The following is a 25,779-nucleotide window of genomic DNA, read 5'->3' as shown; positions in this document are numbered from 1 at the left end:
TAATTATAACCTACAACGGCAACCTGGTTACTTAAGAAGTCTCCTTGTGTCAAAGGATCAAGAGGCAAAGAAGAAAGTCCCCATACTGGTGGAGGTAATTGACCCTAACTAGTAGATGAATCCCTGGTTAACCACATGGCCACTATCCAAAAGGTTGGTGGTTTGAACCCACCAGCCGTTCCATGGGAGAAAGATGTGGCTGTCTGCTTCTGTAAAGATTTACAGCTCTGGAAAGCCTATGGGGCGGTTCTATTCTGTCCTATAAGGTCATTATGAGTCGGAATTGACTCCATGGCAATGGGTTTTTTTTGTTTGTTTTAGGAGACTGTAGGGCTGTTATTACACAACTGGGGCAGGAAGGCACATATTAGGCACCAAGATGAACCACTTGGGTGCTTCTTGGTACTCTCTTGCCCAGTTTTGATGGTAAATGGGCAAGTGCAGCAACCCCAACCTGAGAAGAAAATTGGTGTTGAGTACGGCAATGAGCTGTATGGTGCCTGCAGGCGCAAGCTTGCAGCTGACAGAGCTAAATTATTGTTCCTATCTGTAATGTCAAATTGTAAAATTTTGACTACCATAGTTTACTTAAATAATACATTTTAAAAATTTCAAATTTATGCTTGCTTTCCAGAAGTTCAGATTATGGTGGTTATATCTTGCTTGGGCCGTTGGCGAAATAGCCCTTTTAAAACTAGGCTGTTCAGCCTTCAGCCCAAATGTTCAGGGCCCCTCTAAAATATTACCACTTCGAAGATTTCCTTGTACAAATAATAAATGAATGTTTTCCTTCACACTTGCCTTCAGTACAATAAACCTTCCTGTCCTCACTTGTGTTCAATGTAAACATTTACGTAATATTGGGTAAACTTGGCCCTTCTCTGCTGGTTTCTTTCAATAACCCCCTTCCAGCCACTACTCCCTTTTAAAAGTTGTCTGTTTTGGATCTTAACTTTCTGAATCAAGGGAGATATAGTTTCCAAGTTCCTTCATTTCGTACCGCGGTTGGCACTCCAGAGGCCTCAGCAAATGCTACTTGTTGGTGACAACGAGCATAAACCACAGGAAGAAGATGCCCATAGAATATAATACAAGCCATCCGTTATAATTAGTCTTTTTAGTTTTCAGAATACATCCTCATTCCCCAGAAAAATTCTTCGTTTAAAGTCCAAAGATATGACTAAGAAGGGCCCGGCAACCAACGTGTACACTTTGTTTTTAAAAATTATTTTTATAATTGTAAATATATATTATGTTACAGAAAATTTAGAAAAAAAAAGAAAAAATCCGCAAGGCACCATCTGAACACAGCAACTTCACTTATTTGAAAGCATTCCTTTCTATCTTCCCCTCTCGCTTTCCGCTCCTTCGCAACCTTGACCTTTGCGCGCAGCCGGAACCACAGCGCTCCTGGAGGCACTGCAGCGCGCGCGGATGCGCCGTCGCCATGGTAACTGCGGAAACTGGAGGCCCCTGGAGTGGTGAGTCCCGGGTCCGGGCATCCGGTGGGGTGGCTAGTCCGGCCTGGTGTGGGGGTGGGCAGACACCCCGCCCCCCCACCCCTGACAGGCCTGTCAGGATGAGGGCTGGGAGGAGGGGAACTGGGCTCCAACCGCGGCGCTCTCTGGCTCTGCCTCTGTTCCCAGCCTTGCGTGCCCGCCGTCCCTGCCCCGCAGGCAGAATCTTGGGGATACAGGAAGGTCCCCTGGGGATTCAGGCCTAAGGGCGAACCCGGTGCCCAGAAGTGATCGGCATTCCCTCGGTGGGACCTCCCTCGGCCGCCTGGGTCTTCTTCCCTTTGTTTAATACCGGGAGCCCAGGGCTGCCTTCCGTGGCCTTCTCCTTGAGCTGGCTTTTAAAATCCTTTAGGGACTATATTTTTTGAAGATAAAATTCGATTGGTTTAAAAGGCCTTTCAGGTCTTTTTATTGCTGACACCTCTGCCACAACTCCAAGCTGCCTTGCCTACCTCCTGGCCCTTTGTTCATGCTATTCACTCTTCTTCATTACCTGGATTTACCCCTTTCTCCTCCTTTTAAGATTACTTTTCAACACTCAAGTGTCGCCTCTTCTGGGAAGCCTTTCCAGGACCTTCCCACCCAGTCTAACTTAGATGTTCATCCTTGTCTTAGTTATCTACCACAAGAGAGTGGCTTTCAACAAACAGAAATGTATTTTCTCATAGTTTAGGAGGTCCACTGGAAAGCAACTGGTTTTTGGTTGGTTTTAGGAGGCTCCAACAAAACAACCCACTGCCGTCGAGTTGATTCTGACTCATAGTGACCCTATAGGACAGGGAAGAACTGCCCCATAGAGTTTCCAAGGAGCACCTGGCGGATTTGAACTGCTGACCTCTTGGTTAGCAGCCATAGCACTTAACCACTGTGCCACCAGGGTTTCCTTTAGGAGGCTAGAAGTCTAAATTCAGAGCACCAGCTCTAGGGGAAGGCTTTCCTTCTCTGTTGGCTCTGGAGGAAGGTCCTTGTTTCTCCAGCTTTTGTTTCCTTGGAGATCTCCATGTGGCTTGGCATCTATTGTAGGCCATCCTTCCTCTACTCTCTTGTTTAATCTTTTTTTTTTATATCTCAAAAGAGATTAATTGATTCAAGATACACCATATACTAGTTCTGCCTTATTCACGTGAAAAAGACAACCTATCCCCAAATGGGATTATAACCACAGGCAGAGAGGTCAGGATTTACAACACATATTTTGGGGGGGACACAATTCGATCCATAACAATCCTCTTGACTCTCAATACATCCCTTATCTCACTCTGTCATTGCTGATCTATTGTGTCTTCGCCACTAGACTGTGAAGGTCAATAGAGTAGGGACCATGGCGTATGTGATTTTCTAGTATTAGTGTCTTAGCAACTTCAAAAGAGTTCACACTTCAGGGTTAAAAAAAAAAATTATGAACTTTTTTTTCCCACACTAATTCAGTAAGGCAGAGCAGGTGCTATCCTCATTTCACAAATGAGGAGACTGAATTCACAAAAGCCACGTATTTAATAACTAACAAAATCAGGACTAAAACAAGGGTTTTCGGACTCACAGTCCCATGCTATTCTGCCTTCAGCAGTCCGTCCCTTCCTCTTCCCTTCCTATGCTCATGTTCTCTAGGGAATTTCTGGTTATATGTAGTGGGTTGCAATTTTGATTCATGTTATAACTTTTATGGGCAAAGAAAATGTAATTTATTTTTGTCTGTAACTGATCTAGTTTCTTTCATGAGTTCTCACTTATTATTAGGAAAAAAATTTTTTAATTTGCCCCATGTTCAAATGTTTAGGTTCTCAGGTAACTTCTGCTCCCCTGTCTCCCTCCTTGAAATTTTATCAGGGATATGGGGCTGATGCAGTTGGTTATGGGGAAGTGTTTGGGTGCCTTTGCTGTTTCTGGAGCAATGTTGCTTGTATGCAGGGAGCGTCTTCCCCTGATGGCATTCTTGGCTGTAATCTGTGGCTCATGTAACTTGTGCACAGGTTTCTCCTGGTTTGGTCAGGGTTCAATAGCACTCCCTGGCCCTACTGTTTTAGAGGTCACTCAGCTGCACTGAGCTCCTGTTGTGAGTTCTGCCTATGGCTCCCATTCAGCCCTCCCTACAGCGCTTTCTTGAAGGAGCCCTTGAAGGTCGGCGGTTGAACCCTCCAGTGGATTGGCATGAAAGAAGACCTGATGATCTGCTTCCATAAAGATTACAGCCTAGGAAACCCTGTGGGGCAGTTGTGTTTTGTCCTATATGGTTGCTGTGAGTTGGAATCGACTAGGCACACAACAGCAACAAACCTATAACAACAGAGCTTTCTTACCTTGCAAGACTCTCCACTACTTCTGAGTTTCAAGTATGTCCTAAAGGAGTGGTCCTAAATTATTTTTCAGGAATGCATTACATTCTTAGAAATTATTGAGAATTCCAAAGAGCTTTCCTCAACATGGGCTCTATCTATTGATACAGTAAATATTGTTGTTGTGTACCATTGAGTCAATTCTGACTCATAGTGACCCTATAGGACAGAGTAGTACTGCCCCATAGTGTTTCCTAGGCTGTAATCTTTTTGGGAGCAGATTGCCAGGTCTTTTCTCCTACACAGTGGTTGGTGGGTTGGAACCGTTGATCTTTTGGTTAGCAGCTGAACACTTAACCATTGTTCCACCAGGTCCCTCCCCTAGTAAATATTAGAAATTCAGTTAAAAAAAGCCCAGACCATATTCCAACTCATGGAGACCCCATGTGTGAGAGAGTAAAGCTATTTCATAGTGTTTTCTTGGTTGTGATCTGTACAGAAGCAGATCACTATGCCTTTCTTCTGTGCCACTGCTGGGTAGGGTCGAACAGCCAACCTTAAGTTAGTAGTCAAGCACAAACCATTCCACCACCCATGGCATGTAGGAATACAATAGGCATTAGAAATTAAAACTGAGAACTTAAAAAAAAGACTATTTGTTTAAATGTAATAAAAATAAACCCATTTCATATTAACAAAGACAACGTATTTCTCAAGAAAAATAACTGTTTTCTGGAACTAATTAGTGAGAAAGCAGCATTTATGAAAATTTCTTTAATTTACGGCTTAGTAAGAGAAAGTCAGATTCGCATGTCTGTTTCTGGATTCAGTCTATTGCAATATGTTGTTTCGGTTGAAATATATGAAGAAAATTCAGATATGCAGATAGCTTTTGCAGGTAACCGTGTATGCTTTTCTTTGAGACTATACCAAAACTTAACATATGGTAGTTTCTTAAAGGCCAGTTATGTGGAATCTGAACCCATATCAAGGAACTTTTCCTACTCTGATACGTTTAAAGCTATTGGTTTGCATATTCTGAGTGAATATTTTACCTATTTCTGATTTTGTAATACCATGCATTGTTTGTTGGAAAATATTGGCTTACTGTGTTACTCAGATCTTCCAAATGTTAATATGTATTGTGAGATATACTGTCAAAAAACCAGATTCATTAATATCATCACTGATCTCAGATATTATTGGGAAGCAGCCAAGCTCACAATGGCTAATACATGGCCAATACATTTTTTTCTGAAATGCTATTTTTGCTTGAAAGCTTGAATATTGTAATTGGCAAGAAATACTGTCAGTTGTTTTTCTTGAAATGATAGGCTTACGTGATTAATTTCCAAGAAAATGTCTGCCAGACACCCATCTGAATAACTATAGTTTGTCAGTTCTGCTATCAAGTAAAAATGGTGTTCCATGAGAAAAATAGCTAGTTTAGCTCACAACAATTGCACAGTTTCCTTTAGACAATTATCACACTTTGATATGCAGAAGAAATGCTTTATGTGTATTTCCTGCTTGGTCACGCAGAGTATAAAAATGATGTGTTCTCAAGGATTGAGATTTAGTAACATTGATCATTTCTGCCACATCGTAAAGAAATTCTCAAGTAAAATTGGCATTTTTTACTGCAAATGCTTGATGGTGAAGAATGTGATTACTAGTACAGTTTGATGCCACTGTTTTGATTCATGCCAAAGTGCCAACAGTTTTACTCATCATTGTCTTTGTACTATTGATATTGTCTTGTTACTCTGCTATTCACCATGACTTTGAGCAATTTGCTTGACCTATCTGAACCTCACCTAGTAAAACAGGGACAATAATACTGCCTCACAGGGTCTTTCTGAGAGAACACGTATGAAGTACTAGTGGTTTTACAGATTTCAAAGTACTTTTATGTAAATCATCACCTTGGGCAAGGCCACAACAGTTACCTTGCCCATTTTATAATTGATTAGATGATAGCTTATCTTTGCTTTATCTAATGGATGGGAGCTTGGTGAAGCACAGGGCCTAAAGACAGAGATTCTGCTTTTGTCCAAGCCATGTGACTCCCTGAACTTCATTTTTCTCTTCCGTAAAATAAGAATTTTAAACTATATCATATGTAATTTGTTATATCCACTTCTTCACTGTTATATTGTCTGTTATTGTTCTCCGAAATGTGAGGAATATTTTCTTCATGCTCTGGTCTCGAGTTAAGTTTTTCAATATATAGAAAATTGATGAAAGGAAAAAGGGAAAGAAACTGTATTATTATGATCATCCTATTGTTTTTATATTCATAGTAAAAATACTTGAAGTATTCTAAAGCTTCTATGTTATAAGAAAAAAATCTTCATAAAAGAATTCTTTGCCCTGTCTTCAGAAGACAGAATATGGTGAAGAACACAATCAGCAATAAACCACCAAACACATAACAGGAGAGTTTATTTTTATTCTAATTAGATATTCTCTTTTAAAAGTAAGGCTTAAGATAGTCTCATGGAATAGCTTAGTCAACTGACATAACATAGTTCACAAAAATCACGATCTGCATCCTAGTGAAGTGTGTAGCATCTCAGGTCTTAAAAGCTTGTGAGCAGCCATCTAGGACACAACTATAGGTCTCTACCTGCCAGGAGAAAAACAGTAAAAAGTAACCAAAACTGCAGAGAAGAAACAAGTCTCAACATTATCTACCCTGAGATCAGAAGAACTAGATAGTGCCCAGCTACTACCATTGACTGTTCTGACCAAGGTCACAATAGTTGGTCCCAAATAGCATGGGAGAAAAATATGGAGCAGAACTCAAATTCTTATCAAAAAAAAAAAAAAAGAAGCAGCAGCAGCAGCAGCAGCAGCAGCAGCAGCCAGACATACTGGAGCAGTAGAGAACAGAGGACTCCCTGAAACTATCGCCCTGAGACACTCTTGAAACCTAGAACCAAGGCTATCCCCTGAAATCACATTTTAGCAGTATAGCAGAGTGGCACACAAAATAAAGGATATTACCTGTAAGATGAGTGCCATTCTTAAAAACAATGAGTATGAGACAAAAAGGTCAACAATTACTCAAAAGCAAAGATGAGAAGATAAGGGGGCAGGGAAACTAAAGTACTGGAAAGGGAACAAACTGAACATAATTAAGGAGAATGTTGACACGTTGTGATAAATGTAACTAATGTCACTGAACAATACGTGTGGAAATTGTCAAATAGGAACTTAGCCTGCTGTGTAAACTTTCACCAAAAACTTCATAAAATATTATTAAAAAGAAAAAATAAGGCCTAAGGATAAATGCCATGAAAAACTTCACTTTGACCTTTTATTTCAGAAAGGCTGACCCTAATTCAGTCTAGATTTGGTCTGGGACAATCCTGAGTGTTTGACTGTAGACTGGAGTGACTGAGGGTTATCCCTAGTCCACTGGTTCTCAGTTGTGGTCTGGATACCCTTGGGAATCCCCAGGATCCTTTCAGGGAGTCTATCAGTCAACACTATTTTTATATTAATTCTAAAATGTTATTTACCTTTGCACTCTAATTCTCTCACATGTATACAGTAAAGTCCAGAGGACATGTGATGTGTGACATCACAACATCACATGTTGTCGCAGATGGAATGCAGAAGCAGAGGTTAGAATCCAGCTGTTTTGTATTAAGCCGGACATGGAAGAGATTTGCAAAACTGTAAAACAGTGCCACTCTTTTAACTACTTTTCTTTTTTCCCCTTTAGAAAACATAGCTATTTTTCATAAGCTATGTTTTTTTTTTGTATTAAATATACTATTGTTGTTTTAAGATGTAGTAAATAATTGAAAGATTATTTAAAGATTTCTCAGTTTTAATGTTTAATATGGTGGGTATTAGTAGATAAAACCCACGTAAACAAAAGTTCTTTGGGAATCTCATTTTTTAAGTGTGTAAAGGAGCCTTGAGACCAAAGAGTTTTGGTTCTGGTTAATCGTGTTAGTTCTGGGCTGATATGGAAATTAAGCTCCTTTCAAGGGTGTTCTTAGGGTAGCTTTGAGTATTTTTGGCCTGAATCATATTTCCAGATTTGATCTAATTTGTCTCTAAACCTCTGAATTAGCCTGGAATCAGAATGATCTCTAGATGCAGAATAATCTGTCTGCAGTCAAGTGTCTGATGGCAATAGAGTAGAAAATCATTTGCTCAGACCATTCATAGGAATATTATTGTTGTTGTTAGTTGCCCATTGAGTTGGCTCTGACTAATTGTGACCTTATGTATAATAGGATGAAACATTGCCCAGCCCTCACAATTGGTATTGAAAAAAGAAGAAATAATACCACTACCGTCTTGTATTTATGATTCTTGGATGATTTTGCTGGAGGGTTGATGAAGGTGATGATGATAGTAGACATAGGTTCCTCTTGTTGAGTGCTCACCATGTGCCTGGCACATGCACCATCTAATTTATTTTACTTCTCAGAATAATCACATAAGCTAGGTCTTAGTGTTAGTCCTGTGAGAGATTAGGTAAATTACCAAATATTATTCAGCTAATAAGTGGCAGAGTTAAATTGTGAACTCAAGTCTTTCTGAGTCCAAAAGTCATCATTCTTGACTATAAAAAGAGCAGGGACAATTGCAAGCCTGACTTGGAACACTCTGAACATGTATGACCCATCAAGAATTGTGGTAAGTCTGAGGGAATGCTCGCCATCACTAGCCATTAGAGAAATGCAAATCAAAACTACAGTGAGATACCATCTCATCCTGGCATTACTGGCACAAATAAAAAATACAGAAAATAAATGATGTTGGAGAGGCTGAAGGGAGATTGGAACTCTTATGCACTGCTGATGGGAATGCAAAATGATACAACGATTTTGGGAAATAATATGGTGCTTCCTTAAAAGCTAGAAATAGAAATACCATATGATCCAGCAATCCCACTCCTAGGAATATATCCTAGAGAAATAAGAGCCATCACATGAAGAGACATATGCACACACATGTTCATTGCAGCATTGTTCACAATAGCAAAAAGATGAAAACGACCTAGATATCTGTCATGGATTGAATTGTGTCCCCCCAAAATATCTGTCAACTTAGCTAGGTCCTGATTCCCTTGTATGATTGTCTTTCATTTTATATTCTGATATGATTTCCCTATGTTGTAAATCCTATCATTATGATGTAATAAGATGGATTAGTGGCAGTTATACTGATGAGGGCCAAAGGATTAGATAGTGTCTTAAGCCAATCTCCTTTGAGATATAAAAGACAGAAGTGAGCAGAGAGACAAGGGGACCTCATACCACCAAGAAAGCAGTGCCAGGAGCAGAGTGCAGTCTTTGGGCCTGCGGTTCCTGCGCTAAGATGCTCCCATATCAAGGGAGGACTAATGCATCACAAAGACCTTCCTCCAGAGCCAACAGGGAGAGAAAGCCTTCCCCTGGAGCTGACACCCTGAATTTGGACTTGTAACCTACTATGATAGAATAAACTTCTCTTTGCAAAAGCCATCCACTTGTGGTATTTCTGTTATAGCAGCACTAGATGACTAAGACAATGCCCATCAACAGATGAATGGATAAACAAACTATGCTACATATGTACAATGGAATACTACTCAACGATGAAGAACAGTGATGAATCTGTGAAGCATCTCACAACATGGATGAATCTGGAGGCCATTATGTTGAGTGAAATAAGTCAATCACAAAAGGACAAATACTGTATGAGACTACTACTGTAAAAACTCATGAAAAGGTTTACACATATAAAAAAAAACAATCATTGATGGTTACAAAGGAGTGGAGGGGTAGGGATGGAAAAACACTAAATAGACAATAGATAAGTGGTGACTTTGGTGAAAGGAAAGACAGTACACAATACTGGGGAAGCCAGCACAGCTTGTACAAGGCAAGGTCATAGAAGCTCCGTAGATACATGCAAACTCCCTGGGAGATCGAATTACTGGGCTGAGGGCTGTGGGGACCATCTTCTGGGGAAACATCTAGCTCAATTGGTATAACATAGTTTACAAAGAAAATATTCTACATTCTACTTTGGTGAGTAGTGTCTGGGGCCTTAAAAGCTTGTGAGTGGCCATCTAAGATACTTGACCAGTCTCACCCTGTTGGGAGCAAGGGAGAATGAAGAAAACTAAAGATAAAAGGGAAAGATTAGTCCAAAGGACTAGCAGACCTCAACTACCACAGCCTGCACCAGACTGAGTCCAGTACAACTAGATGGTGCCTGGCTACCACCAATGACTGCTGGACAGGGTTCACAGAGCTGGAGAAAAATGTAGAACAAAATTCTAACTCACAAAAAAGACCAGACTTACTGGCCTGACAGAGACTGGAGAAACCCTGAGAGTATGGCCCCTGGGCACCCTTTTAGCTTGGTAATGAAGTGACTCCTGAATTTCACCCTTCAGCCAAAGATTAGACAGGGCCATAAAGTGAAATGACACTGAAGGGGCACACCAGCCCAGAGGCAAGGACTGGAAGGCAGGAGGGTACAGAAAAGCTGGTAGTAGGGGACCCAGGGTTGAAAAGGGAAAGTGTTGATATGTTGTGGGGTTGGTAACCAATGTCACAAAATAATATGTATACTACCTGTTTAATGATAAGCTAGTTTGTTCTGTAAACCTTCATCTAAAGTACAGTTCACACACACACAAAAAAGTTAAGTCTGAAAGTGATGCAAAAGAAGCTTAAGACTTAGTGTCTGCCCCCAGAGAGTTTGCAATCTAATTGCACAGATGTCTTAACACATTTTAAACAATTATAAAATAATACAATACCATATTTGGTAAATTGTACAGACTATATAATGACCTTTGGAGTTTGGAGAAGGGAGAAACCAGGGTGCATTCTAGAGAGGAGTCAGGAAATGCTTTAGGAAGAAACTTGGCTGAAGTAGGATTTGGCTAGTTGGAATGGAGGAAAAAAGGAATCAATTCTAGGCCTAGTAGCAGCACTATGTATGAAATACAAATTGGATGGTTCTCACTATCTTCAGGGTCTCATGTCTTAGCCCCCGCTGGGCCAGTGAGGAGAGACATTCCAGACACATTCTATCTCTATTCCCCAAGGTTTGAATATGAATATCTCTAGCGGAAATGTTCCAGAAGATCACAACTTTTTAAGAGGGTAACCAAATAATTTGTTGTTCATAGTACTAAAAGCATAGTTTTGAGCAGGAAATAGGATACTATTAGAAATGACACCAAGGGAACAGATATAATTAGAACTGTCCTGGGTACATTGGGACATATGTCAGCCATGCTATTAACTATAAACACATGCTGTCTAATTTTTGTTAGATTCCGTCTTGTTTGTTTCCTAATATAGTCTTCATTGTGGTTATTTAAGAGAAAAGCAAATAAAAGCTTCTGTGTTTTTCCAGACTGTGAGTTGTAACCCATTAGTGGGTAGGGCAGCACGCAGTCTAAAAAAAATACAATAGATTTTTTAAAAATCAGTATGTTACACGTAGTAAGTTACACTAAAATATTATTTAGTTTAATTACATGTAGGCAAATATACCATATATGCAGTATACCTAGCACAAAATATCCCGGGAGTAAGCAACTGACTGACAGAGCTTAAGTCATGTGTCTGCCCCAGGCTTGTCCTGAGATGGAGAGAAGGAGGAGCTTGCCTCTTTGGCTTCTGTAGTAGGAAGTTAGCTTTACCTTCTATTAGCGGATTTATCCAAAAGGGATATTGGAATTCTTTAAGAAAGTGTGTGTGTATGGTATGTTGGGAGGGCAAGGAGTTGGATACCAGATACCCAAAAAGGATTATAAGTTTCCAGTATATTTCTTCTATCAAATGGAGGAATCAGATTGAACAATCCCAAAGATAAAATTAGGACCAAATCTTATGGTGGTAGTCACAGTTGATTGGCTAACCCAGCTCCCATTCCCAGCTCCCATCTTCCTTGCTTGCTTCTACTATAGAGACTGGAAGACTGAGAAACATGCTCTTTTTGGCTTCTTTTGAAGATACGTATAGCCATATGGCACAGTTCTGGCCTTTGTTTACTAGGACTTGTTAGGAAAACTTTTGTTTGCTTTTCTCTTAAAGGAATGAATATCACTGGTACCAAGGATTCCACCTTTTTCTACCTTGAATGCTGACATGATGCCAGGAGTTATGACAGCTGTCTTGTCACCGTAGGCAACAGCCATGAAGATGAAAATCTTATGCCTGAGCATGATGGAATAGAAGGATAAAAGAGGCTTGAATCTTTACATTTTTGAGCTGCTGAACCATCTCCACTTTTAAACTTCTTGTTACGTGAGAAAATATCTCCAACTTTAAAAATTCAATCTTAATTTGGCTTTCCTGTTGTATGTAATCAAAAAATTCCTAAATTTAACAGTTTATAAATATTAAACACATCTAGTTAAAGAGATTAATGTAGGCCTATAGGCGCTCCTTGAAAACCCTATGGGGTAGTTCTACTCTGTCCTATAGGGTCGCTATGAGACAGAATCGACTCAGTAGCAATGGATTTGTTTTTTTTTTTTTAAATAGCAGAATGGGAAGATTCTAATATTCTATTGGTCTTAAAATGTATAATGCAATTATCTTTATTATCCCATTTCTTTTCTTTACTTCTTTATGGAATTAAACGATACTTTTCTTCCAGCACTCTTTAGACTGTTGTTCCTTGATAATAGGTTCAGAAAACTCTGGCCTACAGTATACTTCCTGCTTATCCCAAATGGCCTATACTTCAGCAAATTGACCAATTTTCTTGTTCCCAAACAGAGTTTGCAATTTTCACTTTGGTGCTTTTACTTATTGTATCTGTCAAGGTTTTCAAGAAAAACAGAACCGATAGGATCCATACACACACACAATTTATTTTTTCAGGAATTAGCTCATATAATTGAAGGGCCTGTCAAGTCTGGAATATGTAGAATGGGCTGGAAGACTGGAATCTCGGCAGAAGTTTTGCTGAAGTTTTGAGGCAGAATTTCTTCTCTGGGAAACCTCAATTTTTGTTCTTAAGGCTTTCCAACTTATTGGATTAGGCCCACCCATGTTATTGAGGGTTGAGTTAGGTGCCGTTGAGACGGTTCTGACTCATAGTGACCCTATGTACAATGGAATGAAACACTGCCTGGTCTGGTTCCATCCTCACAATCGTTGCTATGTTTGAGCCCATTATTGCAGCCACTGTGTCAATCCATTTTGTTGAGGGTTTTCCTCTTTTTTGTCAATGCTCTACTTTGCCAAGAGTGATGGTTAATGTTATGTGTCAGCTTGGCTAGGCTATGATTTTCAGTGGCTTGGCAGACATTGGACTGGCTGCTCTTCTGTAATGTAATATAATATAATCACCTCCATGATGAGATCTGCTATGAGCAGCCAATCAGTTGAAAAGGGAGTTTGTTGTTCCAGCAAGGCTCACTCTTACTCTGGATCCTGTGTCTGACTCATCATTATCTGATCTCTGATTCTTGGACCGTGAACCAGCAGCCTACTGCTTGACCTGCAGATTTTGAGTTCGTCAGCCTCTGAACCCACGTTAGTCAGGAGAAGCCTCCAGCCTGATACCTGACCCGTGGATTTTGGGACTTGCTAGCCTCCACAACTGCATAGTCATTTACTTGAATTAAATCTCTCTCTCCCTATATATAAATGTTTCACTGGTTTTGCTCCTCTAGAGAACCCAGTCTAAGACACCAAGCATGATGTCCTTCTCCAGGGACTGGTGCCTTCTGATGACATGCCCAAAGTATGTGAGACGAAGTCTTGCCATCCTTCCTTTTAAGGAGAATTCTGGCTGTACTTCTTCCAAGAAAGATTTGTTTGTTCTTCTGGCAGTCCATGGTATATTCAATATTCTTCACCAGCACCATGATTCAGAGACATCATTTCTTATTTTGGTCTTCCTTATTCATTGTTCAGCTTTTGCATGCATATGAGGTGATTGACAATACCAAGCTTGGGCAAGGCATGCCTTAGTCCTCAAAGTGACATCTTTGCTTTTTAACATTTTGAAGAGGTTTTCTTTGCAGCAGATTTGCCCAATGCAATATGTCATTCGATTTCTTGACAGTTGTTTCCATGGTGTTAATTGTGGATCCAAATAAAATGAAATTCTTGACAACTTCAGTATTTTCTCCACTTATCATGGTGTTGTTCATGGGTCCAGTCATGAGGATTTTTATTTTCTTTCTTTTGAAGTGTAATCCATACTGAAGGCTGTAGTCTTTGATCTTCATCAGTAAGTGTTTCAAGTCCTTTTCACTTTCAGCAAGCAAGGTTGTGTCATCTGCATATCACAGATTTTTTTTTAATACTGTTTTTTATTTTGCCATCATATCTCTATTTCTTTTTTTTCTAAATTGAACTTTAGGTGAAGGTTTACAGAACAAACTAGTTTCTCATCAAACAGTACACACATTGTTGTATGGCATTGGTTAACAACCTCATGACATGTCAACACTCTGTTCTCAACCCTGGATTCCCTATTACCAGCTGTCCTGTTCCCTCCTACCTTCCAGTCCCTGCCCCCGTCTAGGTTTGTTCCATGGGACTCTTCAGCCTTTGGCTGAAGGGTGAACCTCAGGAGTGGCATCATTACTGAGCTGAAAGGGTGTCCAGGGGCCATACTCTCAGGGTTTCTCCAGTCTCTGTCAGGCCCGCAAGTCTGGTCTTTCTTTTTGAGTTGGAATTTTGTTCTACTGCATATCACAGATTGTTAATGAGACTTCCTCCAATCTTGATGTCCTGTTCTTCTTCATGTAGTCCAGCTTCTTGGATTTTTGCTCGATTTACAGACTAAGTATGGTGAAAAGATACAAACCTGATGCATACCTTTCCAGATTTTAAACCACAAAGTATCCTCTTGTTTTGTTGGAACAACTGCCTCTTGGTCTATTTACAGGTTCCGCATGAGCACAATTAAGTGTTCTGGGATCCCCATTTTTCACAATGTTGTCCATAATTTATTATGATCCACACAGTCAAATGTCTTTGCATAGTCAGTAAAACAGAGATAAACATGTTTCTGGTATTCTCTGCTTTCAACCAAGATTCATCTGACATCAGCAATAATATCCCTTGTTCCATGTCATCTTCAAATCCAGCTTGAATTTCTGGCAGTTCCCTGTCAATGTACTGCTGCAACTGTTTTTGAATTATCGTCAGCAAAATTTTACTTGCGTGTGATATTAATGACATTGTTGAATGATTTCCACATTCCGTTGGAACAGCTTTCTTTGGAATGGGCATGTATATGGATCTCTTCCAGTCAGTTGGCTTCCAAATTTCTTGGCGTAGACAAGTGAGTGCTTCTAGTGTTGCATCCATTTGTTGAAACATCTCAGTTGGTATTCCATCAGTTCCTGGAGCCTTGTTTTTCATCAATGCCTTTGGTGTAGCTTGAACTTCTTCCTTCAGTACCATCAGTTCTTGATCATATGCTACTTCCCGGAATGGTTAAACGTGGACCAATTTTTTTGGTACGGTAACTCTGTGTATTCTTTCTACCTTCTTTTGATGCTTCCTATGTCATTCAATATTTTGCCCATAGAATCCTTCAGTGTTGCAGTCTGAGGCTGGAATTTTTCTTCAATTCTTTCAGCTTGAGAATTGCTTTTGATTTCCTAACTCCAGGTCTTTTGCACATTTCATTATAGTACTTTACTTTGTCTTCTGGAGCTGCCCATTGAAATCTGTTCAGGTCGTTTACTTCATCATTTCTTTCATTCGCGTTAGCTATTGTATGTTCAAGAGCAAGTTTCAGAGTCTCTTCTGACATCCATTTTGGTCTTTTGTTTCTTTTCTGTCTTTTTAATGACATTATGGTTTCCTCTTTTATTGAGAGCAATCTCCTTTAAAGTCAAGTGATTGTAGATGTTAACCACATCTATAAAATACCTTTACAGCAACACCAATGTTAGTGTTAGATTAAATAACTGGCCTAGCCAAGTTGACATACAAAACTAACCATCACACTTATGCTATGCCATCTAGAATTCCCTTCCCTCTGACTTCGGAATGACGAAGTCTTGCCCATTCTTTTTGACTCAGCTTAAATGCCATACTCTTTACTAAACATATGATCTGCTTTCTCTCTCCTGTTTCTGCCTTTCCAGTTCTCCCCTTTCCCCACTTCCTTGTGAACATTATCCTGAACCTTATGTTCAATCTTGCTTTTCTTCTTTTTTTATGGTGTTACTGTATCTACGTGTATTCCTTAAAAATCATTTTAATTTCTTTTAGCTTTTTAAAAATGTATATCTCGATACATAATCATTTGGATTTACATTTTTAATTAATATAGTGCTAAGTTCATCTATCTTGTTGTATGTCTTAGTTAACTATTGTTATGTAACAAATTACCCCCAAAACTTAGTGGCTTAAAACAATACACATTTATCATCTCACAGTTTCTGTGGGTCAAAAATCCAGGCAAAGCTTAATGGGTGCTCTACATGGGGCTACAATTAAGGTGTTGCCTGGGGCCACAGTCATCTCAAGGTTCAACTGGGGTAGATACACTTCCAGGCTCACTCAGTTGCTGTTGGCAGAATTAACTTCTTTATGGGTTATTAGACTGAGATCCTTGCTCAGTCCTCAGATTTTCAGATCCTTGCTGGCTGTTGGCCAGAGGTAGCCCTCAGATCCTTGGTATGTGGTCCTCTCCATCAGAGCATGCAAAAAGAGCCGGGAAAGAATACCAGCAAGATAAAATTACACTTTATTGTAACAGATTCATGGAAGTGACATCCCATCACTATTGTCCTGTTCGTTAGAAGCAAGTCGCTATGTCCAGCCCATACTCCAGGGGAGAGGATTACCCAAGGGTGTGAATACTAGGAGGCAGAGATCGTTATGAACCATGTCAGAAACTGTCTACCACCACGTTGTGTATCACTGTAATTTACTAATTTCAACTGCTACATACTCTTGTGTGAGTATACCATGGTTTATGCTCCTATTTGTGGGCATTGATTCCCCTCCCCCCCCCACCACCTTGCCATGTTTTTGCCATTGTGAATGGTGATGGCATGGACATTCTTGTTCATATAAGAGGACCATGCTACTGAATTATTGCTACTGCATTGGAATCATTCCCAATTTAATATGTCTTCTTTGTAACTTACACAGCGCTGTTAGTAAGCTTTCACTAAGTATTACTGAGTGAATAAGTTCTGTCTAAATGCCTCTGCTGAATTTTTAAGGTCTTCATAATCGGGTTCCAATAATCTAACTGTATTTCTTCTCCTCAACATAGATCCCTGTTTCAGCAGATGGATCTCTTTAACACCCTCTTTCAGTGTTTTCAAATGAATCTAGCCCACATTGTTCTCTTTCTTCTCCTGCTTCTACTGAATTTGCTGTTTATATTACACATTTGCCCTTTATTATATATTCAGGCAGTGCATTTATTCATAGCAGATACACAGTAAACTTTATTGATTGGACGGATGAAGTATTTTATAAATATTTTCAATCGGGTCTTATCATCTCATCCATATTGCCTGTCAGCTGATCAAATAAAAATATATACATACATACTGATTTGTTTGAATAGATTTCTATTACTGTTTTTGATCTCAGGTTTTTCTGAAGTTAATGGAGTCAGAAGGAACCCCAGAGTCAGAGAGTTCAGAAAAATCAATAGTTTTCTCACAGCAAGAAGAAGAAGAAGCTGAAAAACCAGAGGAAATGGCCACTGTGAACCCCCTCTTACAACCTGCTCTCTCGGGAAATGTAGAAGGTCTGCAGAAGATTTTTGAGGATCCTGAGAACCCTCATCACGAACAGGCCATGCAGCTACTCTTGGAAGAAGACATCGTTGGGAGAAATTTGTTGTATGCAGCTTGCATGGCTGGGCAGAGTAACGTGATTAGAGCGTTGGCAAAATATGGCGTGAATCTGAATGAAAAAACTTCCAGAGGTATTTTTTCTCTTTTCTCTCATCATTATTATTTAAGAATGGTTATGACTAGCCAAAGATACTATATACTACCCTTCAGGTTGGATAAATTGGATATACTTGTTTACATTTGGCATATACTATATATGCATATATATATATGTATATATGAATGTATGTATGTGTATACATGTGTCTATATCTATGCTAATACTGTAGAGCATAGTAGTTATGAACACAGACTTCACTATTTATTTAGCTGTGTGATTTGGGCAAGTTACCTAATCTTTTTTTGTCTGTATTTCTTCATCTGCAAATAAGGATAATAATTGCATTTTCCTCATAGGGTATTATGAAGATTAAATAAAATACTACATACAAATATCCTATCACAGTGCTTAAGGTTCCTAGGTGGAGCAAATGATTTGTGCTTGACTATTAGCCTAAACGTAGATGGTTCAAATTCACCTAGCGGTATCTCAGAAGAAAGGCTTGGCGTCCTGCTTTGGTAAAGATTACAGCCAAGAAGACCCTATGGAGGAGTTCTTCTCTGTAACACATGGGGTTACCATGAGTTGGAATCAACTCAGTGGCAACGGGTTTGGTTTTTTGGTACCACGGTACTTGGCACATAGTAAATTGGTACACAGTAAGTGCTCAGTAGTAATACTGTTACGTTCTCTTAGAAAATTTACTAGTTTTTAGCAGATGTTACATAATTAGCTCTTTTAATTCAGTAACTTGTGATTTTCAGATTACAAATGGAATACATGGTCATTGTAAAAAAGGGTGATCTCCAGCAAATAGAAAGTATATATTTTCTTCATGCTCACCTGGAACATTTTAAAATATTGACCATATGTTAGACCATAAAAGAAGTCTCAACAAATGCCAAAGAATCAGTATCATGCAGTTTTTGATCTCTGATCACAATAAAATAAAACCAGAAAATCTGTAACAAAAAGATAAGTGAAAATCTCTTATAATTTTGGAAGCAAAAACACAGTAATCATTTGTAGGTCACAGAAGATACATTGGGATTAAGGAATATTTAAGTGGCAATAGGATCACTATATATCAGGACCTATGAGATACAACTAAAATTAAAATTTTAGTTTAATGCATGTATTAGAATATAAGAAACATGGAAAACCAGTAAGCTAAGCATTCATCTCAAAAAGCTAAAAAAGAACAACTATGTAATCCAAAGAAAGTAGAAAAAAAGAAATAATAAACTAACGACATTAAAAATTAAAACACAGTAGAGAGGATCAACAAAACCAAAATCTGGTTCGGTTAGAAAGACTGGTACATCTGAAAATTCTTTGATAGTATTGATCAGAGAAAGAGAGACCCCAAACAATATTTGCAATTAAAAAAAATAGAACGTTGGCATGAGAAAAGCTAAGATTTAAAAAATTCATTAGAAAATATAAACACATTCATGACACTGCATTTGAAAACTTGGAAGGAATTGACAATTTCCCAATGAAATATAAATGATCTGAATTGGTTCAAGAAAAATGGAAATCTTGACTAGATCAATGGATATTAAAGAAATTGAATAAGTAATCAAAATCTACCTGCTTCCCCTACCCTGAATTCATACTCAAATGGTTTTAAAGGTATGGTCTGCTAAACTTTTAGGGAAGAGGTAATTTGTAACTTATATAAATGTTCTGCAGAATATAAAGAGAGTTGGAAATCTGCTTACTTTATTTTATGAGAGCTATAACTTTTGTAGCAAAGCCAGGTAAGGACAGTACTAGAAAGTAAAATTTTAAGCTCATCTCATTTAATAACGTAGAAGCACACACCCTAAATAAGATACTAACAAACTGAATCTAAGAATGTGTTTTAAAATATTCACTGGACTATGTTGGGTTTAAGGAGCCCTGGTGGCACAGTGGATTAAAGCAATTGAATCCTAACTGAAAGCTTGGTGGTTTGAAACCACCAGTGGCTCTATGAGAGAAAGATGTGGCAGTCAGCTTCTGTAGAGATTTACAGCCTTGGAAACCCTATGGGGTCACTATGAGTCAGAATTGACTCGACGGCAGTGAGTTACATCGGGTTTATCCCATTGATACAAGGATGGTTTTAACATTAGAAAAAAAATTAGTGTAATTCACTACATTAAAAGATTAAATTAGCAAAACTACATGATTATCTCAATAGATGTACAAAAGTCATTTGAAAAAACAATTAGCACCCATTTATGATGGACGCTCTTAGCTAAATAAGAATAGAAGGATATTTATCAAACACCTGAAGGAAACTTATTTAGTACTGAAACTTTAGAAGCAGCCTTTAAAATAAGAAGTAATATTATATGATATTCACTATCATGGCTTTCTTGTGTGATTGTACTAGAGGTCCTAGCAAGACAAGAAAAATAAATAAGAGATACAATGCAGCATTGTGCTGGAGCTGACTTCTACTAGCTTTCAGAGCTCATTGTTAAATACTCAGGAATTTTGTGAACTGGTTGACATCATGTTGGTAACTTGAAATTGGCCATGGTGGGAGCACATTCAGTGTAGAAATTGGTAAATGGTACAAATCTATTCAGTGTAGAAATTGGTAAATGGTACAAATCTAGACTTTTCCAACACACCACTGAATATAAGCATTAAAAAAATAAAATAAAAGTTGCTGTAGAGTCCATTCCAACTTATGGCAACCCCATGTGTGTCAGAGTAGAACTAGGCTCCAGAGGGTTTTCAATGGCTGATTTTTCAAAAACAGATTGCCAGGCACTTCTGGGTGGACTTGAACCTCTAACATTTCGGCTAGTCGCTGACCCCATTAACTGTTTCCACCACCCAGGGACAAACAAAACTCTCATCATTCACAGACACATAGATTTAAACACAAGGTACTAATTATTAGCACTAACAGAGTTTAACAGTAATATTAGCATAAGATCAATATGCCAAATCAGTAGCTTTCTATATACCATTAAGATTGATTTAGAAAATGTAGTAAAAAAACTTAGTCACAACAAAACTGTAAGCAAGCTAGGAATAAATCTGACAAAAGAATTGCAAGAAATTTATGGCAAAAGTATAAAGTTTTATCAAATGACATAAAAGATGATCCAAATTCTATTTGTTTACAGGCAGTAAGATTAAATATTATAAAGATGGAGAATTTCCCCAAATTGATATATCAATCCAGTCAATATCTCAGCAGGGTTTTTCGTTTTTGTTTTAAATGCCAAGTGGAGAAGCTGACCCTAAATTTCAGTGGGAAAAATGATAAACTAATATGATTATTGAGAAGATTGGTTTTTTATTTGGAAAAAAGATAAAATTAGATACCTATTTTCTACCATGTACATAAATCAATTATAGGTTCTTGCATGATCTGAATGTGAAAGGCAAAAACGTTAAACTTTCTGAAAAATAATTAGGAGAATGTTATTATATTCTTAAAATATTGCAGAGTTTCTTAAAACCAGACACAAAGACCATAAACCATTAAAGGAAAACAGTGATGTATTTAACTATATAAAATTTAAAGATTTGCACAAAAAGATGCTTCAACAAAGTGAAAAGATAAGCCACAGAGTGGGAGAAGATATTTGCAGTACCTTCTCAAGAGAAGAGATAAATCATGTAAAGAGAACCCATTAAGTCAGAAGCATTCAACCAATAGAAAAGTAGGCAAAGGATATTGATAAGCAATTCATGGAAAAGAAGCTCTCATGGCCAGTCAATACATAGAAATATGCCCAACTTCACTAGTAAAATGTAGATTTGAACAATGTTGCCAGTACTAACTTATCAGATTGGCAAAAAATTAAGTATCTGACATTAAGTATTGGTGAAGCTATGAGGAATAGGAACTCTTGTAGTCTGCTGGAGGGTGTGCAAATTGGTCCAGTCATTCTGATAACATTTATATAAAGATGAAAGTGGACATACCCTGTGATCCAGAATTCCATTTCCAGATATGTATCTTTGGGAAGCTCTCACACATGTTCACAAGGAGACATATGTACATGTATGTTTATTCAAGTATAGTTTGTAATAGTGAATAATTAGGAACAATCTAAATCAATAGGAGAATGGATGGATATGTTGTGGCCAGTTCATACAATGGAATGTTCCTCAACAGTTAAAATGAATGAACTAGATCTTACAGTATTATAATGGATAATTTAAAAATAAATAAATAAATAACATTGAGATAAAAAGCAAGTTACAAAAGGATTCTATAGTGAGTTGGTTAAAGCATGGATTTTGAGGCCAGACTTTCGGAGTTCAAATCCCAGCTCTGCCACTACCTTAGCTGTATGACTCAGGCAACCCTTCTGTGCCAGTCCCTTGATCCACAAAAATGGGAATAATAGTAACATCTAGAAAACATACTACATAAAAGAAAAAGAAGAACCCAAGGTCAATCAGTATTTGGCAGTGTGCTTCTACCACTATTCATGGGAAGTGGTCTGACTAGTTTATGTGAATATCACTGTTCTCTTGGTAGGTTTTTTCAGTTTGTGGAGATAGGTCTACAGCCTTTTAGAGCTTGATAATATATTCTAATATAATCCATTTCTTCACTATGATTTGATGCTCACCGTGAAATCTCATTTGGCTAAGGAGATTCTAGAACAAAACTAAAGATACATTCTGATTTATCCTTGCTGCTTGTAGTAAAATGCCATAGGAGGGAAATAAATTGAGGGAAGAACTGTTAAACAAAAAGGAACCAGGACTTGATGATTCGGGAAATTCTAAGCCTATCCAGATGGCAAAGATGTCAAAATTAAGAAATTATTGTAGGAAAACATTTTCTAAAGAAAAAGTTGAATGTGTGACTCTACGACCCTTTGCTGACATGTTAGAAAGGTAAAAAGTTCAAAGTATTTAGACACAAGAGATTGAAGGTATGATTGAGGGTGTTCCCTCAGTCAACCCAGGGGACCTCTAGGAAGTTTAAGGGAGTTGTCCCTCAGCCATTTTAGCAGAAGCGAAAAATAGAGAAGATATTATCTCAGAAGGATTTGTGGACCTGGCTTATGTCTAACGGAGCAGATCAAATCCCTATCACATCCATGGGAGACCTACAAAGATCTTGATGATATTATATCAGAAAAAATACCACCAATTTGGACTGTGAGGGATAGAGAGCGTAACCCAACCTCCAAAATTAAAAAAGGCTGTTGGACTCCCAAAATTCTACTTTCAGAAAGCAGGCTGATAAAACTACTCAGCTACAAACACATGTTATCTTTCATGAAAAAAGAAGGATGGCTCAGAAGGTTGAACCTAGACTCAAGAGGGTAAACACAGAAGCACAGAGGATAGAGCTGAGAACCACGGAGGATTATTTCCAGGCCTTGAAACCTAGTGGCATTTGCCCTGCTGGATTTTGAAGCTGCTTTGGACCAGTGACTGTGTTTTACCTTCCATTCTTGCCCTGTTTTAACTGGAATGCCTACACCTATTATCCTTTGCTTGCCCCGCCATTGTATTTTAGGAGTAGGTAACTTGATTAATTATTTTCACAGGTCCATAGATAGAGAGGATTGTACCCAGGAATTGTGCTTAATAGTATACGCAGAGCCTCATCTGTATATGAGTTGGATAGTTTCTACGATAAGGTTTGGAACTTTTGAGGTGATGAGATTCTGGACTTTTGGTTGATGCTGTAATGGCTTGAGGCCCTTGAGATGGGGTGAATGTATTTTGCATTTGGAAAATATGTGAATCTTTGGGGACCAGTGGGTAGACTGTGGTAGGCAGAATGGCCACCTGAAGTGTCCACACACTAATCCCCAGAACCTGTGAATACATTACCCTATATTGCAAAAGGGATTTTACAGATGTAATTAAGGTTATAGACATAAAAATGGGAGGATTATCCTGGATTATGTGGGTGGGCTGAATCTAATCACATGAGCTCATAAAAGAAGGCAAATTTCTCCACTGGGGTTAGAAGAGATTCGGCAGAAGAAGCCAGATTTGAAGTGTGGGAAGAACTCATGTCATTACTGTTTTGCAGATGGGGGGGTAATGTGATGAGGAATGCAGACAGCTTTGTAGAGCTGAGAGAGGCCCCTGGCTGGCAGCCAGCAAGGAAATGGGGATCTCAAACTACAAGGAACTGATTTCTGCCAAGCTGAATGGGCTTGGAAGTGGATTTTTTTCCCAGAGTCTCTAGATAAGAGCGTAGGTCAGCCAGTACCTTCATTTTGGCTCTTGGAGACTCTAAGCTGAGGACCCAGCTGAGCCATTCTGAACCCAGACTTCTGACCTACGGAACTGTGAGGTAATAGAGGGGTGCTGCTTTTAGTTGCTAAATTTATGTTTCAGCAGCAATAGAAAATGAATACAGAAATTTCCTCAACTAAATCTTCTGATGCTATTTATTTCCCATGTAAACTTTCTTATAGCAAAGGGACTATGTCAAGCATTATTCTGGGCATTATATGTGATAATGATATGGCATTCCATGAAGATGATTCTACAGTAGAAAGTATGCATGAACTGGTAAATTCATTTATTTATTGTACTTTAGATGAAGGTTTACAGAACAAACTAGCTTCTCACTGAACAATTAATACACATACTGTTTTGTGACATTGGTTACCAACCCCACGATAAGTCAACACTCTCTCTTCTCTATCTTGGATTCCCTATTACCAGCTTTCTCGTCTCCTCCTGCCTTCTAGTCCTTGCCTCTGGGCTGGTGTGCCCCTTTAGTCTCATTTTGTTTTATGGGCCTATCTGATCTTCGGCTGAAGGGTGAATTTCAGGAGTGACTTCATTACTGAGCTAAAGGGTACCAGGGGCCATACTCTCAGGGTTTCTCCGGTCTCTGTCAGACTGGTAAGTATGGTCTTTTTTTTTTTTTTTTTTTTTGTGAGTTAGAATTTTGTTCTACATTTTTTCCGGCTCTTTTCGGGACCCTCTATTGTGATCCCTGTCAGAACAGTCAGTAGTGGTAGCCTGGCACCACTTAGTTGTGCTGAACTCAGTCTGGTGGAGGCTATAGTATTTGTGGTCCATTAGTCATTTGAACTAATCTTTCTTTTGTGTCTTTGGTTTTCTTCATTTTCCTTTGCTCCTGACGGCTGAGACCAGTAGAGTATCTTAAATGGCTGCTCACAATCTTTTAAGACTTCAGACATTACTCACCAAAGTAGAATGTAGAATATTTTCTTTGTGAACTACCAATTGAGCTACATGTTTCCCAAGACCATGGTTCCCGCAGCCCTCAGCCTGGTAATTCAGTCCCTCAGATAGTTTGGATGTGTCTATGGAGCTTCCATGATGAACTGGCCAATGAAATTATACCAGTCAACTTGGCAAATTTTTTTTTTTTTTTTAATGATTGTAAAACTGATGGTTAAGGTTACATGTCAGCTTGGCTAGGCTGTGATTCTCAATGGTTTGGCAGATGTTATGTAATCATCTTCATTTTGTGATCTGATGTGAGCAGCCAATCAAAAGGGGGATTTCCTTGGAGACGTGGCCTGTATCCAACATATACCTTATTTTTATGCAAATAATGTGTATCTTCTATGTTTGTTTGCCAACTGTGCTCTCCCCCGACAAGGTATTTTTATAAGCCCACTATGCTAATGTTTTTTACAGCAACATGTAAAAAAAAATTGTCGTAGCAGTGCTACGAAAATACCTTGAGGGAGGAGGGCATGGTTGACAAACACAGAAGGTGTACTTTATTTGCATAAAAATATAAAGTATAGATGTTCTGGCAAAGTGCACCCTCTCTGCATCCTGCATCCAGCTTGTCATCCTCTGACCTCTGGTTTTTGGGACGTGAGCCAGCAGCTTGCCATATGACTTGTTGCTTTTGGGTTCATCAGTCCCTGCAACCACATGAGTCAGCCTGACATCTAACCCATGGGTTTGGAACTTGCCAGTCTCCACAACTGCATGAGCCATTTCCTTTAAATAAATCTCATTCTCTTTCTCTAAACATCCATTGCAGTTTAGTGACCCTATAGGACAGAGTAGAACTGCCTCATAGGGTTTCCAAGGAGTGGCTGGTAGATTCAAACTGCAGACTTTTTAGTTAGCAGCCAAGTTCTTAACCACTGCGCCACCAGGCTCCCTCTCCCTCTCTGT

At 38.8% G+C, this 25,779-nt stretch overlaps 1 protein-coding gene across 3 annotated transcripts in view; it reads left to right on the top strand.

The window, feature by feature from the left end:
* ANKRD45 (ankyrin repeat domain 45) overlaps positions 1-25,779 on the top strand; it is a 67,185-nt gene that overhangs the window by 17,538 nt on the left and 23,868 nt on the right. Inside the window, exons 2-3 of one of the 3 annotated variants that reach the window (XM_049868488.1) lie at positions 1,394-1,481; positions 17,359-17,698. In XM_049868488.1, the coding sequence (XP_049724445.1) occupies positions 17,374-17,698 (325 nt within the window). In that variant the 5' untranslated portion in view covers positions 1,394-1,481; positions 17,359-17,373. Of the gene's footprint in view, positions 1-1,393; positions 1,482-12,099; positions 12,126-17,358; positions 17,699-25,779 lie in introns of those variants that run through there. The other 2 variants (XM_049868489.1, XM_049868487.1) reach the window with 2 other exon arrangements.

Source organism: Elephas maximus, chromosome 24 (assembly GCF_024166365.1).
Source record: "Elephas maximus indicus isolate mEleMax1 chromosome 24, mEleMax1 primary haplotype, whole genome shotgun sequence".
Lineage (NCBI taxonomy): Eukaryota > Metazoa > Chordata > Mammalia > Proboscidea > Elephantidae > Elephas > Elephas maximus.
Note: the sequence above shows the minus strand (reverse complement) of the source record. Positions and strands in the feature narration are given on the sequence as shown.